Here is a 16,816-nt window from a genome sequence, read left to right as displayed (position 1 = left end):
GGATGAAGTGTTTTATTAAATCTCTACTACTTTCTATACTTTCTACTTTCATTAAAAAGGCGATAAATGTGCATATTTGTTTAAGGAATGATCGTTAAGTAATCAATAAGTTGTTTTAAGTTAGTACACATCGTAGACTATAAGACGACGGGACGGCAAGTGTGCATTAAAATAATATTTATAGCCCAGTGTGGCTAAAACCCGCTATTAAGTCACGAATAGGCGAGATTTACGGATTTTAGCAGTCTGTGCTATAAAATTTTATACGATACTCTTGACTTAAATGGTTCAGTTTTACACGGCGCTTAGCGCCATCGCTACGCTCGGGTGCTAACTGCGCCGTGTAAAAAGGAGACATTTAAGTCACACGTATCGTAATGTACTATTTTGAAAATTGTAACCTTTTTTTTAATAACCACTAGTCAGCTGACCTTATCTCACCTGCTGAACTCTAATGTTTGGTTATTGATATATCTGCATCGGTCTTGCCTCGGGAAGACCGATACAGATAAATCATTATTTTTTATCATCACCAAGGGACAACATCAGATAGAGAAAAACCAATTTTCTCTGTAAATATTGTCTAATGCTTGATGCTTAACATATATAAAAATGATTTCATACTACATTCATTAACGTATTTATAAGCACATACGGAAACTTTGCAAGCTGCAAACACTTGGCAATTCTTTCGATTCTTTCATAAATTTTTAAGGAGAAATTAGAATAGAATTCTTCTACAAATGTACAGATTTATGAAGATGCCCTGATAGAAATGTTTACCAATGCTTATCATTAAACTGTTGGCCAAAGTTACGTTTTTAGTAGGTTCGTTCGCCAACCATAATCAACTGTTGGGTTATTTTTTAACAGGGTGGAAACCAAACTTACAGTTGCCAAAATTTTACCTTGTATTTTATAATAAAATATAACATCGAATAAGAAATTGTAAGAAAAAGTAAAAGGATTTAAGCAGAAGTAAGAACATAAAAATTTCGCCATTTTCTTATATAATATTACGCTTACAGACAATTTTTTACATCTTGTTATACTTTTTTACGTATTGTTACATTTGTCGTTTCAAAGAAGAGACCTCCATGAAATTCTGGTTATTTGCTACCAGGGTGGAAACCAAACTTATAGTTGCCAACATTTTATCTTGTAAAAGGTATTTTCAGGATCTACATGTTTACTATGTACGGTATATTATTAGGTGCTGTATGTTTTGAATATATACATACTCTCGGTCTTTTGATGGTTGACTATTTTCACCTACAAATACCAGAGCTACTTCATTACATTTAGCTGCGTTATATCTACGTTTATAATAATTAAAATTGCGTGTTAAATATATTGTAATTTCTTTACTATTAAACTCAACGATGTTGTTTTACAAATGATTTTGTTCTTCCATTTTGACTTCATGCATCAATTTGTATGATTTTGCATATATGTTTACTTGTCGAAAAAAATTATCTGATTCCTTTAATAGCATTAAAGAACATGACAGATTAGTTTGTAATCGTGATTGCGAGGCGATTTCATTATCAATGATGTATAGTTACCCATATCTTCTGGTTTCGTTTTCGTCTGGATGTAAGTTATAAATATTGTGGTAAATTTGACCCCTTATTCGAATAACTTGAGGGCCTTATCCTAAAAGAGCGTCAAATCAATCTCCAAAACGTGCAAAGGCAGGTGCATTATTATATTGTCTAATATTATATAAATATAAGTGTTTACTTTCGTCAGTATTTTAAATTTTCTTCAGAGCTATGAATAAAATATATATATATACAGGGTGACCCAATTTAAACGGGCACCGCTCATAACTCGTCAGGAACAGCCACAATCGAAAAAATGGTAGAGACCAAAGTTGTAGGATATCGAAGGGGCAACCCGATGGTGACCTTGGATTTGACCTTGAACGCGTTTTTCAAGGTCATTTGAAGGACAACTTTGGATTTTTAAATAGGAACCCCATTCTTTTATTGCGGGAATGGAAAGAGCGGTAAATTTTACGTTCAAAATGGTATGTTCGGTTGCGGCACTGAAGGTCATCGCAAGGTCATGCAGCCAGAATGAAACCCCGCCTACGTAATTCCTCTAGCAACGCCAAATTAAAAAAAAGTGGTAGAGACCGAAGTTGTTGTATAGGGGGGGGGGGGGGGGGGGAGAATTGTGACCTCGAATTTGAGCCAGTCCTACAAGGTCATTTCAAGGTCAAATTATTTTTTTTCAAACTTTACTTTTACTTTGTATCCGAGATGAAATCCCTTCTTAGATGTTCTCTGTCCAGCGGCAAAGACGCAAATGAGCCCTCGCTAGCGTCCAAACATAAGTCTCGCTATTCCCCGAATGATCCCTTCCGACGGTTAACTTGCGAATGACTCCTCTAGGTGGTCGCCACCTACCTACCCGAACTCCTGATGTGCGAAAAATAAAAATGGCTCCCGAAATAAGCCTTTTAAAATAAGTCCCGCGCTCAGTCTTGCCACCGCGACTCCGTCGAACCTTCCCCTACGACGCTTAACTCACGAATGATTTTCAAGCAGGCGCCCCGGCCCCGCGCCGTACCTGCCGCCCGAACTTTCGATTTGCAAAAATAAAAATAGCCTCCGAAAATTGTCGAAAGAGTCTCACACTCGGCCTTCCGCCAAAAATATTAACGAAAATTTTTATTAAAAAGCCAATCATCGATACAGAAAAAGATTAAGTAAAACATCGAAGTATTGTAGAAAAACGTCAAAGTTTGATAAAAACGTAAAAAAAATATTAAATGTTTTATTTTTAAAAAATCATAAATTGATAAACCGTAATGCCAAAATATGAATAGAATTTTACAATAAAAAGCCATCGATACAGAAAAAGAAAAAGTAAAACATCGAAGTATAAAGTAAAAAAGTTTTTATATTTATTTTACACACATTTATTATTTGAATCAGAAATAAATTGCATTATGTTTTTTTAAATAACGTTGTTGTTTTTCCATTTAATTTATTCATAAATTATTATTGTTTTAAGTATACATAGATATACATACATACGTATGTTTGTATACATATGCTATACACACATACATGTAAACACGCATGTTGAAAATACATATGTATAAGCAGAATTATAAAGTTTGTAATACATACCATGTCGTCACACAGATTATACATACAATTACTGGCAACAGTTAATATAATTATTTAGTGATAATTCCACTGTATAAATATTTTAATTCTATTAGAAATATTTTTGCAGCAGAAATTGGTAGGTACTTAAATTTTTTGCACTTTTCTATTAGATAAGTAATAATAAACAACCAACAACACTAAAAAATGTATGTTCATTATTTAAACTTGTACAATATGTAAGCTGTAAAATATTGTATTTAACACGATAATAATTAATTAATAACATACATATTAATATAAAATATTGCATCTAAAGTTATGTTAATGTAAAAAAATTGTTATCTAACGTAACAGAATATTTATTATTGTTAACAAATGAAGATTGTACTTTTTACATCATTTCATTTAATATTAAAAATAATACGAATATACATTTTCTATTAAAATTTTTGTATTAATGTCTTGTATAAAAAAAGTTCTGCAATACGTAATGAAGGTATTTCTTGAAGAATCAATTTACTTAAAATTAAAAAATGTTTGATATAATTTCAAGTCATAGCGATTATTCTAGAAAATATTGTTTAAGAGCTAAATATTCCGATTAATTACCCATATTTTAAATGTATGTATAAGTTTGATTTCACTTCATAAAATTTAATAAGTTAAAATAAATCTTTTACTAAAATACAATTTTAACTATTTTATAAGTTATCTATTAAAATTTACTTTTAACACTTTTGGAATTACAAAATATTTATTTATTATCTATTTCATAAAAGCTTCCTAATCAATAAATTATTTTATAATAAAAAATTAATAATTACTATTTGCAATTAAATAATTGTTTAAGTAGTTTTTTATTTATTATTTTTTGCAGAAAACAGTCTAAGTTCTAGTAATGCAGTAGAATTTTTAAATTTATTTAGATATTTATCGACTTCAAATACTAATTTAATAATTGAAAATATGTGATTTGAGTCATTTTTTTTTATTTTTGTAATATTTATAATCTAAGTAAATATGCCGGACTATAGTCGAAGCGAAATTGTTGATATTTTATTGATTTTGGGAGAGTGTCGAAGAAATTATAATGCAGCAGCACAATTATATCGGAGGCGTTTCCCAAACAGAAATCATCATCCATCTCGAAGTACGATCCAGAGAATTGAACAGCGAGAGAGGCGAGGACCTCAAAGATCACGACAACGTCATAGAGTAATGACTATCGAGCGAAATGATCCACGAGTATTGGTGGTGCTTGCTATGATTTATTTAGATCCTCATATTTCAATTCGACAAATAGAAGTACGATCTGGCATCCCGAGAGAAACAGTGAGAAGAATAACAAGACTCCATCGTTACCATCCATAACATATTACTTTGACCCAAGAGCTAACAGAACGTGATTTTGAAAGAAGGTTACGATTTTGCCAATGGGCACAGGAAAGATTGCAAAACGATCCACATTTTTTCAGGTACGTCATGTTTTCCGATGAAGCCACTTTCCATAATACAGGTCAACTAAACCGACACAATTCCCACTATTGGTCCATTGAAAATCCTCATTGGACCCGTGCAGTCGATCACCAACATCAATGGAGTCTTGTAGTATGGTGTGGTATTGTTAATGGCTATCTAATTGGGCCTTACTTTTTTGACGGTAATGTTAACAGAGATAGATACCTCCATTTTCTGACAAATGAATTACCAAATCTGTTAGAAGATGTTAATATACAAACCAGAATGCGTATGTGGCTTCAACATGATGGTGCACCTGCGCATAGAAGTTTAGATGTTCAAGATTTTTTAAATCAAACATACCGTAATAGATGGATAGGTATTGGACGTGGTGAAGATCATGTTGAGTGGCCTCCACGATCCCCAGATCTCACGAGCCCAGATTTTTATTTATGGGGCTTTTTGAAAAACAGCGTGTATGCGGACGCCCCTACTACTAGAGAAAATATGATGCAAAGAATCATTAATACTTGCAGAGGCATACCAAGGCATGTGCTTCTGTCGACTGTTGGAAGCTTTGAGCGAAGAATTCAACTATGTATTAGACATCATGGAGGGATTTTTGAACACTTAATTAGGTAAAGCTTAAACTCTATTTATAAAGTGATTTTTTCATGGTCTTGCCTTCATCTGCCGGTGTCTTCACGTCTTGCCTTCATCGGCCGGGCTATGATTCTTGCCTTAATCGGCCGGTGTCTTCACGTCTTGCCTTCATCGGCCGGATCAAAATGGGACCTGAAAATCCACCCTGCTACGTCCTCGTCGTGGGTCCTGGACATCAAGTTTTATAATGATGACAAAACGCAGGAAATGGTACGCTAAATGATTAAAATCTTTTCTTCTATTTTAAATTTACTACTTCGTTTAAAGTGCAACATTTTACACGCTTTCAGGATCCGGAGTCGAAAAAGTGGGTGCTGTTTGAAAAAAAAAATAATTTGACCTTGAAATGACCTTGTAGGACTGGCTCAAATTCGAGGTCACAATTCTCCCCCCCCCCCCCCCCCCCTATACAACAACTTTGGTCTCTACCACTTTTTTTTAATTTGGCGTTGCTAGAGGAATTACGTAGGCGGGGTTTCATTCTGGCTGCAGGACATTGAGATTACCTTCAGTGCCGCAACCGAACATACCATTCTGAACGTAAAATTTACCGCTCTTTCCATTCCCGCAATAAAAGAATGGGGTTCCTATTTAAAAATCCAAAGTTGACCTTCAAATGACCTTGAAAAACGCGTTCAAGGTCAAATCCAAGGTCACCATCGGGTTGTCCCCTCGATATCCTACAACTTTGGTCTCTACCAATTTTTTTAATTTGGCGTTGCTAGAGGAATTACGTAGGCGGGGTTTCATTCTGGCTGCATGACCTTGCGATGACCTTCAGTGCCGCAACCGAACATACCATTCTGAACGTAAAATTTACCGCTCTTTCCATTCCCGCAATAAAAGAATGGGGTTCCTATTTAAAAAACCAAAGTTGACCTTCAAATGACCTTGAAAAACGCGTTCAAAGTCAAATCCAAGGTCACCATCGGGTTGCCCCTTCGATATCCTACAACTTTGGTCTCTACCATTTTTTCGATTGTGGCTGTCCCTGACGAGTTATGAGCGGTGCCCGTTTAAATTGGGTCACCCTGTATATATTTGTTATTTATATATATTTTTTTTTTATTTATTTATTTATTAGGAGCGAGGTGACCCAGCTAGTTAAAAATTTAAAGATTTAATTATTAATTATATGGCCTATTGTACTCCAGGGGTGTTTTCGGGTGGTTCCAGCAGTCCAAAACAATAATTAGCGCTGATAAACAGTGAATATTTAGGTACAAGGTCAAACCTAAGGAGAAACATTAGTTTAATTCTAAAAGTAAGTAATACAATTGCAAATTCATTGATTTGTGAAGAAGGTGTCGAGGCAAATGCAAGCAGCGATGGTCACTCGTCATTTAGACTGCATCCAGAAAAAGAGTATCAGCACAGCAGTAGAAGCAGCAGGAGTACTTAGAAAAACAAGGGATAACCTCCATGCGATGATTGCAGTTTCTTGCTGGTGTTGCATATTTTTCCCTTTAGCAGCACTCCATAACGAACTGACACTCACACACACTTTGGCAAAGTGTGCCAAGGTATACCAACGTGTAACAAATTTCCGAATTTGAACACTTTAGAACATTATGGCAAACTATGGCATACTTTGGCACACTTTGGCACAAAATCCATTTCCACTAGGGTAAATCTAAAAATCAGATTAAATAGAGTGTACAAAATAGCTTACTTAACCTCCCCTACATAAGATAGAATTATATTTTATCAGTGTTTTGGTAAATATAGCTGATCTTTTTGCTTGTAACAAGTTTAACTAAAAAGGAGCTCTTAAAAAAGAAAATAAATTAGCAAATAAACAATAATAGAACGTTAATGAATTATGATATTACTAATAAATGATAAGCACGCACAGAACAACTTTATGTTATGGTTATTTACTTTCAGATAACTATATAAATTATTATTAGAGGGGTAAAAAAGGTGAGTTTAGTATTCAATAAGTTCTAATTATATGAGTATATATGTATAAGGTGACAAGATCTAAAGATATTACATTTTTTGCGTACTCTACTGTGGACCTGTTTGAATTGATGTTGTCCTGCAGTATTGTTAAATTATAACGTTAAGTCATTAATGACTATTATATGGAGTATGTACAAGTTCATAAATCCTGATTTTAACAAATATCTTTAAATGTGCGTATTTTTAATCACAAAAGGTTGTTGTCCATATTCCAATCGAATTAGTAGAATTTTCAGAGCATATTATTTACAAATTTCTTGACCTACAGAGAAAAGGAATTATCTAGTATAAAGGTAATTGTTATTTTGTGAGAAAATATCTAAAGAAGGTAAGCGATTATGAGAAATTGTGGCTTTTATTATGTTGAATTGGATTTCTGTGTATCTTTCCAGTTTATAAATATAAACTATAGTAGACAACGGATCCTTTCATGAAATAATATACACTTTTATGTATTTGGTTACAAAAAAGTGAGTAGTGATAGGTATAAGGGTGTGGCAAAGCGTATTAATGAAAAAGTGACATTGTATTAGATTTATTGTTGAATATACTAAAAATTTGAAATTTTATATAGCTGTAACTTTTGATAGAAGACGTATTGGCCTAAAAGGCTTTATCTACCCTATTTTAACTATAAAATGAGCCATCCCACCAAGTTTCATCAAAATCCAAGACCCGGACTCCCCAATGCCTCCTTGCGAGTATAAACCAAAGACCGTGAGTAGCTGATCCGCAAGAGAAATCGCAATAAGAGGAAACTACTTAAAAACACACATGTCGCACACACAGGCATCTAGTAACACTTTTAATTTGTAAACTAACACTACTGCATCACGTCATTGTTGCCGTTCTACATTCACTTCTAATATTGCTAAAAAGTTGAAGCGAGCAACACATTTTGCGATTAATGAAGCCCTGGATGTTGCTCCAAACGTCAAAACACACACGGCAGGCGGCTACGTGAGCGTATCGTCGTTCAACTGTCAGATTGATACGCACAATATATGCGCAGTCGTCCAGCTTACTTCGCCATAGACCACCACCTACCAACATGTGTTTGTGTCGGTAGACATGAAATTTACTAGGTTATAAGTGTCAAATTTGCATGAAAAACCACTTATTAGCCATTATATCATGTTTGTTTTCTAAATAACTTCTAGTAGAAGGTCAGGCCCATTCTGAAACCTTACAGCTACTTTTTTTACTATAAAAAGGTATCTTTTTACTGTATTGAGGTGTACTACAAATCATTGAAAATAGACAAAAAATGCAATAATTGCTTAAACCTCAAACCTCAACTTTGACTAGCTAGAACTCGAAGCCAAATGAAGGAATCGCGCTAAAATTCTTTTTGGGAGTCAGGTACAACATATATATATATACATGTATATATATATATATATATATATATATATATATATATATATATATATATATATATATATATATACGCACAACACACACACACACACATATATATATATATATATATATGTATATATATATATATATATATATATATTCGCAGTTTAGGCAAACATTAAAATTTTCATATCTTCGATTTCACAAAGAACCACCCATGTATACGTATATATATATATATATATATATATATATATATATATATATATATATATATATATATATATATATATATATATATATATTAGAGAGCATCTGCTTCCCAAAAAGCGCTAATTGCCTCAAATTGCCTGGGCGTCGTCGGCGCGTCCTTTCAATTCTCTAGAACATATGGCTTGAGAAGCGCAGGAGCAGGAGACACTGCAATAATGGACGCTATTATTGCGAGTCCGCAAACAATTAATTTAACAATTTACATTATCAAAAACCGAACGTCCAAAGGCTAGGTGGAGAACCCTTATCAAAGATGTAGGCCCGTTGGTCGACAGGAAGTGGGGCAAGGTCAACTTTAAACTTACACAGTATCTCTCTGGTCACGAGTACTTCAGGAGCTACCTTTTCGCGATAAATAAAGTCGCAACACCAAGGTGCAAATACTGTGGTGACGAACGGGACGACGTATGACACACGTTTTTTATCTGCTCTCGCTGGGCTGAAAAACAAAAAGAACTGAAGCTGACGATAGGGACGTTCACGCCCGAGACAGTAGTTGAAACGATGCTTGGCAGCAAGCAGAATTGGGACGACATAACGGCGTACGTGGAGACGGTTCTCCGCGCGAAAAATAACGACAGTTGCTCAAAAGACTAGATGATGGCTAGGACAGCATAAGACAGGCGATCCCCCGAAGGAATGCGGAAGCGGTTACCGGGTTTCCGCGGCCCTATGAGAGGTGGAGTTTTAGTGGGTATGCCTGGCGATGGTCCCGCACACGGAGAGTCTCGCACGACTCCTGACATGGTGCATCAAGCATTTCTCCAACTCTCCGGATAAAAAAAACGTGATTAGCTGTGTTTTAAATAATCGAATCAAGTAAAAACATCGAAAGTGTAGGTCACGCAATGATGCTTTGAGTCAGGCAGCAGCTTTGCAATACATAATCTTAAAATGGTGTAATCCTACTTAAAAGTTTCGCTTTTTTTATCTTATCCAGCTTGATCTTATGCGTCATCTGATTGGTCAATCGAAATAAGGGCATGTTTGATAATCGATTCAAAATTTAAATTTGTATTTTGGATTGGTTCTTGTACATGCATGAGCTCCTAACCTCAAAAACCAATAGATGAAAATATTATAACTAGAAAGCGCGAAACGCGTCTAAAATCGCTAGTAAAGTCAAAACTTATAATCTTACTCTAGATTCAACATAATCCAATTTGTGTTGAAATAATTCTTGTATAATTAATGTTGAAAATAAAAATCAAGCAGGGTATAGCTTCTCACGGTAAATATATTTATTAATACAAAAAAGAACAAGAAATTAATACAAGTATGACAGCGTAGTCAGATGTCAGTGAAGCGTTCGACTGGACAACTGCTCGCTTGCTCGATTCGGTTAGAACTAAGTGCTATCCTCCGCTGAGGGTATTACAATACCTCCGTGACGCGGTCCTACGGCTGATCGCAAGAGGGACGCTGCCGACATCCAGGTATGCGACGACGCGGGCGAAGCGTGAGCGGTCGGACCCTTCTTAATAGCCCCCGCCGCCAACCTGGGTATCATAAAAAGGGCGCACTCAGCGAAGTGTGCGCTCCTTCTTAATCCCTAATTGCCGAGTTCGGCGACGGACTCGGCACGGCTCTGTTCTTGGGTTTTTCCAGCTACAAGAAAACAAGAACTGAATAATATTTCAAAATACTAAAACTAAGTTTTAACAAAAACTCCAACAATTAAAATAACTTTGCTTATTTTGCTTATATTTGATATATGATTTGGATTAATTTCAGAAGATTTCGATTAAATTAAGGAGAATCATTAAACACAAAGCAGGTTTCCATCTTGAAGCTATGGTAAGAATAATTCTTCTTGGAGTAATAAGAAATGCTTGTTGTCAGTTGACATTTTTGAAACCGATTTCATTACATTCATTAGCGTATATTGATAAAAATATAATAAAAATTTCGTAAGCTAAACATTGGAAAATTTCTTCAAGAATTTCATAACTTATTGGAGGAGAAATACTTCAAACTATTAAGTTCCTTTATGTTTACGCTATCCCTTTTTTAGTTTCTAAGACTCGATGTAACGCATAAAAAACGAAATTATGTGAAAAAGAATCAGTATGGAACAAGGGCTTGACAAGCCAACATCTCATTTCCGTGCTTTAGTATAATAAAACTCAAGCTTTTACTCTTAATCCTTGTTGTTTTTTTATTTAATAGATTTACTTAAATTAATTTTTATGTAAATGCATTAATAATGCAATTGTGAACAAAGGATTTCATAAGTTTTTAGATGAGAAATAAGAATCATAATACAAAGATATAGATTCGCATTATACCTAATATGTAAGGATGATGTCATAACTTATAGTTGCTTCCCTAGTAGAAATTTCCTTAATCAAAATGGCCAATACACCAATTATTCGCCAATTTTTTTACTAATATGCTTGGCGAAAGTTTGGTCAACAAAAGAGCAACACTTGGCGAATTCTATATTATTGTTATATGTATATCCCGATTGTAGGTTATGTCGGCAAAATAATGTTCGATGCTTAGATGCGAATATCGACTACGGAAGGTGTCTGGGTTACAGGATCGCCGATGAAGATGTCTGGAAAGTTTACTTCGCAGTTTTTTGTGCATAAATGTAAACATCGGTTCGAAATAGTTTCTGTAGGTATATATATTTGCCAATGGCGAAGTTCAAGTATACCACTCTGTAGGTTTTTGTGCATAGATGTGCACATCGATTATGGATAGTGTCTAGGCGCTAGGTGGTTTTTTGATATCTACAACTAATTTTTACATTTAGATGTCAATAGCTATGGAGTGCACTACCTGAACTTTGTCATCGGCGACCGTACGTACTTGGGCACTAAACATGGTCGATATTCACATCTACTGACGAAAAACTACGTAGTGAAATACCTAGATCTCATCATCCCCGTTCCTGCGCAACTAGACACTATCAATAGACACCGTCATCGTGGACTTCGGACGCCTGGATCCCTATATAAAAAAGTCATGACCGGATGAAGTGAAGTCAAGAATGCGTCAATGTAATTGGCTCATTTAGTGCGCATGCGTCAAAAGTATCGTTAGAATTTTTTGATTTCTAAAATTGATTCTAATATTAAAAATTTAATATAATACTATAATACATATCATAATCATTAATCAAATCATAATTTGTGTATTTGTAATATTCTATTGTAAATATTATTATTGTTGCAAAAAGAAACATGATGTGAATGTTGACGCGAACTGAGTTGAGACATAACCTTAAAATTTTAAAAGGAAGTTGGCGACGAAACCGCGGCAATTTTGAAATTTATATGAGGCCGAAATAAATCATATATTGTAAAGTTTAATATATTTCTCTGATAGAAAACAAATATTAAAAATATCAATCAAGCATTTATATTTTATTTAATAAGTTAATGAATGAAGTCTACTACAGTGCGCGCAGCACACTGCGCCAAGTCTAGTACTATATAATTATGATTCTTGCGTACTCATTAGATTACAGCCATGCATCGTAAAAGTGGAATAAACGACTTTAATCAAAATCATTAAGAGAACGTAACCTTAAAAGTATTGTTTGAAATCCCCCATATTCGTTGGGCAATAAATGCTAAAATCCGTAACGCAATACGGGGTCTTACTGGCAAGCCGATACTCAAAGGGATGGGAAGGCTTTTCGAATTTGCCAAGTAATGGCAAATAAATGGGGAACGTTTTTATCAGGGTTACAATTTCCCTTATACGAAGTATGATTTTCGCTTCGAAATCATCCGTATGAAAAAACAATAACACACACTCAAATTGAGAGTCACTCTCAAGTTGAGGCTGCCAAACTACCCTCAAATTTAGAGTTAACATTCAAGAGTTATTTGATGATTTAAAATTTGGAAGTTTTTTTCCGTAAGGGGCTAAGGATTATTTTCTTTTAGTTTACCTTTTAGAAAGTCAAAAAATTACAGCAATATTTTTGACAGGGTAACTTTGGGTATTTTAAATAAGTGATAAAAAATTGAAATATTAATACCTTATTTAATTAGATATAGGATTCTTAGAAGATAGGTGCCAGTTGATAATAAACGCATACAAATTAAATCAACACTTTTATGCGTGTATTTTTTATAATGTAATAACGAGTGATAACTTTGAATAATTACATTTAATTTTTAATATTATAAAATCTGTTGAAGCGAGGTAAATAAAATTTAAAACAATTAATGATCATAAATTTGATGTTCGTATAACGCGTAATGTATATACAATATTCGTAAACTTATTCTAACAAATAATTTTGAAAAGTATGATTTTAAATAATATTTAAAGATGAACTAGCATTTAATCGCACTTGCAGTATGTACAAACGTAGAATAATTTGATACCGCTTAACATTCTATATCTTTACTTGAGAATAAAAAAGTTTTTAAAATAACCTATCACTATTTAATACTTAGATTTTATTGAATTATTGTAATACGCGCGGTGTATGCACATATCGCATTGAAGTGAATTCTCGATAGGAAAACTTACTATGCATTGACGAATTTATGCATGGTTTTATAAAATCTAATTCGTACAGATAAGTTTACTTTTACACTGGCCTTTTCATCGTTTCATATAATAAAAACTTTTTTCATCAATTTCATCATTTATATGCATTATACCTAATAAATACTGTTTATGAAATTTTCACGGATTCTTTATTGCTGCCGACATGTTCCAATTCAAGGCTGTCATATTCAACAGGTCCATTGTCATAGTAGGCATAGTCATAGTCATTTTTTTTGGTTATTTTAGAACGAATTGTTGTTTCCTTAGCATATTTTTCTGTTGTTGAGTTTTGCTTGGCCGATTGATTTCGATGATACGTCGGCTTTACTTGAGTGACTTGACTCTGAAGTGTTTGCGAATTCCCATGAAAATTATTGGGATTGTAGGTCGTTGGTGAAGCAACTCGCCTGCAAGAAAAAAAATTTTTAGTTCTCAGCATTTAAAATGTGCTTGATTAATATATGCAATACAAATGTAAAAAATAAAAGATAGCAAAAAACTAAAACCGCATCTTCTTTTAATCAGATGAGCTAAAAACATGAATAGTATAACCAACTTTATAGATAATTAAATTGCCATTCTATTACCGCTCATATAATTGGGATGATTATAAAGATTTTATGCTTGTCTATTATCAGTTGTAATAATTATAAGCTTTCAAAATATGCTTACATTATTTGATAATTAAAATTCAAATAACGATACATATAGATACATGCCGATCAGAGAACAAAAGTCGGAGAACTTTTTGTGTGTAAAATCACACATTAAGATTCCAGAGATCGTAGGCCTATAAAACTCAACTATAATTCAATGGCTAAGTGGAATAAGAACATATCCCAGGCACGGCTTTGGGAACGTCGTATCCTGGCGGCGGGTTCGAGAACATCGTAAACCAATATGTAAAAAACGTGGGTAGCACCTCCAAATTATGTCCAACAATAAGTTACGGACCAATTACTGATTACAAAAAAAAATAGCCTTTATTGCACCTTATGTAATTTATTACCTAGCCGAGCTAAAATTATTTTTTTAGGTCTTAATTAACAGCTAAGCCCGAAATCTTAAATTAAAAAACGAGCGCGCCACTTACGGCCGCGGTGGCTTGCCGCCTTGCATCTATTCGCGATGCAAGGCAAAAACGCTTTATACGCCAAAACGCGACGCGTTTTGCGTATAAGGCACGACCAATGACGCTCGCGATTCACGCTCGTGCTCGCACCGTACTGCTTTTGGTTCTCATAAATCGCTTCTAGAGTTGTTGTTTTGTCAAAAAGTGTTGGAATAAAATGTTTGCCACGGTAAAAAGTTGTATTTTAAAAATCTCTACAACTTTTATATTTAACATTTTAATCTAAAATGTAAATCAGCAAAGTTTTATGGCAAATAATTGGTTTGTAAGCTAAAAAATCGATTTTGGGCTGTAAACACAAGTTGTAAGCATTTTCATGATTTGATGTTAATGAAAAAAAGTTGTATTTTTCAAAGATCTACTACTTTTTCATTTAAATTTTTTTGTAGAATGCTTAGAATTCGAGTTAGAGCCAAAAAACCGTTTTTAGAGATTTTTGGAGGTGACCAAATTATGTGAATACATGCAGGATCAAGCCCAAAATAAATTTGACATCTTACTATTATAAGGAGAGTTCACACACAAATTTTTAGCCCCGATTGATTAAAGTCTCTCAGAGATAATCGTGTAACACCAAAATTTTTATTCAAAAATGCAAGCAAAAATCGAACAAATTGTACCCGCATTTCAAAAAAAAAAACGTAAAGGATCAGGATAAAAAAAATTGCTTTTTTAGTTTGTGCGAGAGGAGACGCCTTCAAAAATTTCAGCCCGAACGGTCGAGAATTGCGTGAGATATCGCATCTCACACATTTTTTGCTGACAAAACTATAAGGCATTTCCGTGTCGCGGTCGTGCCTAAAAAATTGTTGAAAATTACCGTCTCTAGTAAAAGTTGCGAACAATTTAGAGTAGAACAATATTCGTCGAAAGCCTGTTAAGCCAAATTTTTAGTTTTTTGTCGGATTTTCGACGATTTTTACCCTATTTTAATTTGCTTGTAGTCATCGTACCCTATTTATATCATTTAATTTTAACATTTTAACGTTAACACGACAATTTTTTTAATACAAGATCTTGGGCTAAGCTATCCTTTAATGCTGAACAAAATAATGTTCGCTTGGCCGGGTAATACATTACTCGGGGGCGCAAAAAAGGCAATTTTTCGCGATTAGTAACTGGCCCGCAACTTTTTGTTGGCATATGGTTTGGAGGTACTGCCCATGTTTTTTACATATTGTATGTCCAAATACATGTAAAAAACTTGGTCTAGTATGGGTCCCTTCAAAATTACAAGAGCTTGATTTTTTACAGTAAAGTGACATATGATTTATGAAGAAACTTTTGATAAAAATATTTGTTATGCGATCACAATGATTTATTGATATGTTACAATTTTGAAAGTGTATGTTCATTATAAAATATCTAAATGTTTATTTTATTAAGCTAGAAAATATACAAACTGATTTTTTAATTTCTACGGATCATATCAAAGTTTAATGTTTAAAAATACGTAAGTGCCATCCGAATATTGCTTCGAAAAACAGTACAAATGTATTGGTTTGAAAGACAGTTAAACAATTTAATTATTAAACCCATATTGAACTTAAGGCATCCCGGACGCAGTTCGGTTTTTACCCCATTACATGCCTGATAAGGTACGTACATTCGTTATACCGAATCAGGGCCGGATACATAGTCGGGGTCGGGAGTGTTACACGCAATTTCGTACAGGATAAGAAGTAAAGAGATGCTGTATATTCGATAAAATACGATTAAGGAAAATTGCTGAGTAAGTTTTTCCGTGCCTCAAACAAAAATTTTAAGAAAAGATTATTTTATGTTATTTAGTTGTAAGTATTTAGTATGTAAGTTTTGTAGATTCTATAAGTCTTATTTTTATATTATATTACCGGCCCTGTGTTCAGGTACCCTCGTGTACCGTTGTGGGATTTCTGAGTATAAATTACATTATGCTCTGTAAATTTTGTCTCGTTAAATAAATAAATAAATGAAATAAAGTAAAAATAAAAATTTGTCCATTAAGATGAATCCATTTCGCCTGATGATATATTATAGTTTTCATAATAGAACTAAAGGCAATGTAAAATAAGTCTGCCACTACAAAATTAGAGAAAAAAATCGCGTCTAGAATACGACACGAAGAAGCCGCCGCCGGGATACGACGTTCCCGTAGCCGCCGCCGAGATACGACGATCCCGAAGCCGCCACCAGGATACGACGTTCTCAAAGCCAGCGCTGGGATACGATATATTATTCCACTCAGTCATCGAATTACAGTTTCTTGGCAGCTATTTTTTGTAACAGAAATTCGGGGAATTTGAAATAAAATTTGATAATATACTATGATACAACTAGC

At 34.0% G+C, this 16,816-nt stretch overlaps 3 protein-coding genes across 3 annotated transcripts in view; 2 read left to right on the top strand and 1 right to left on the bottom strand.

The window, feature by feature from the left end:
- Positions 1–16,816, top strand: part of LOC116416075 (basement membrane-specific heparan sulfate proteoglycan core protein) — a 283,482-nt gene that overhangs the window by 173,677 nt on the left and 92,989 nt on the right. The gene's annotated exons all lie outside the window — the stretch shown is intronic.
- LOC116416065 (uncharacterized protein DDB_G0290301-like) overlaps positions 1–16,816 on the top strand; it is a 65,454-nt gene that overhangs the window by 3,371 nt on the left and 45,267 nt on the right. The gene's annotated exons all lie outside the window — the stretch shown is intronic.
- LOC100116035 (GATA zinc finger domain-containing protein 14) overlaps positions 12,833–16,816 on the bottom strand; it is a 57,851-nt gene continuing 53,867 nt past the window's right edge. The window contains exon 4 of the mRNA XM_031922428.1: positions 12,833–13,771. Within this exon, the coding sequence (XP_031778288.1) occupies positions 13,492–13,771 (280 nt within the window). The 3' untranslated portion in view covers positions 12,833–13,491. The remainder of the gene's footprint in view (positions 13,772–16,816) is intronic.

Source organism: Nasonia vitripennis (assembly GCF_009193385.2).
Source record: "Nasonia vitripennis strain AsymCx chromosome 1 unlocalized genomic scaffold, Nvit_psr_1.1 chr1_random0016, whole genome shotgun sequence".
In the NCBI taxonomy this organism is placed as follows: Eukaryota; Metazoa; Arthropoda; class Insecta; order Hymenoptera; family Pteromalidae; genus Nasonia; species Nasonia vitripennis.
This window is presented reverse-complemented; position numbering and strand designations above follow the sequence as displayed.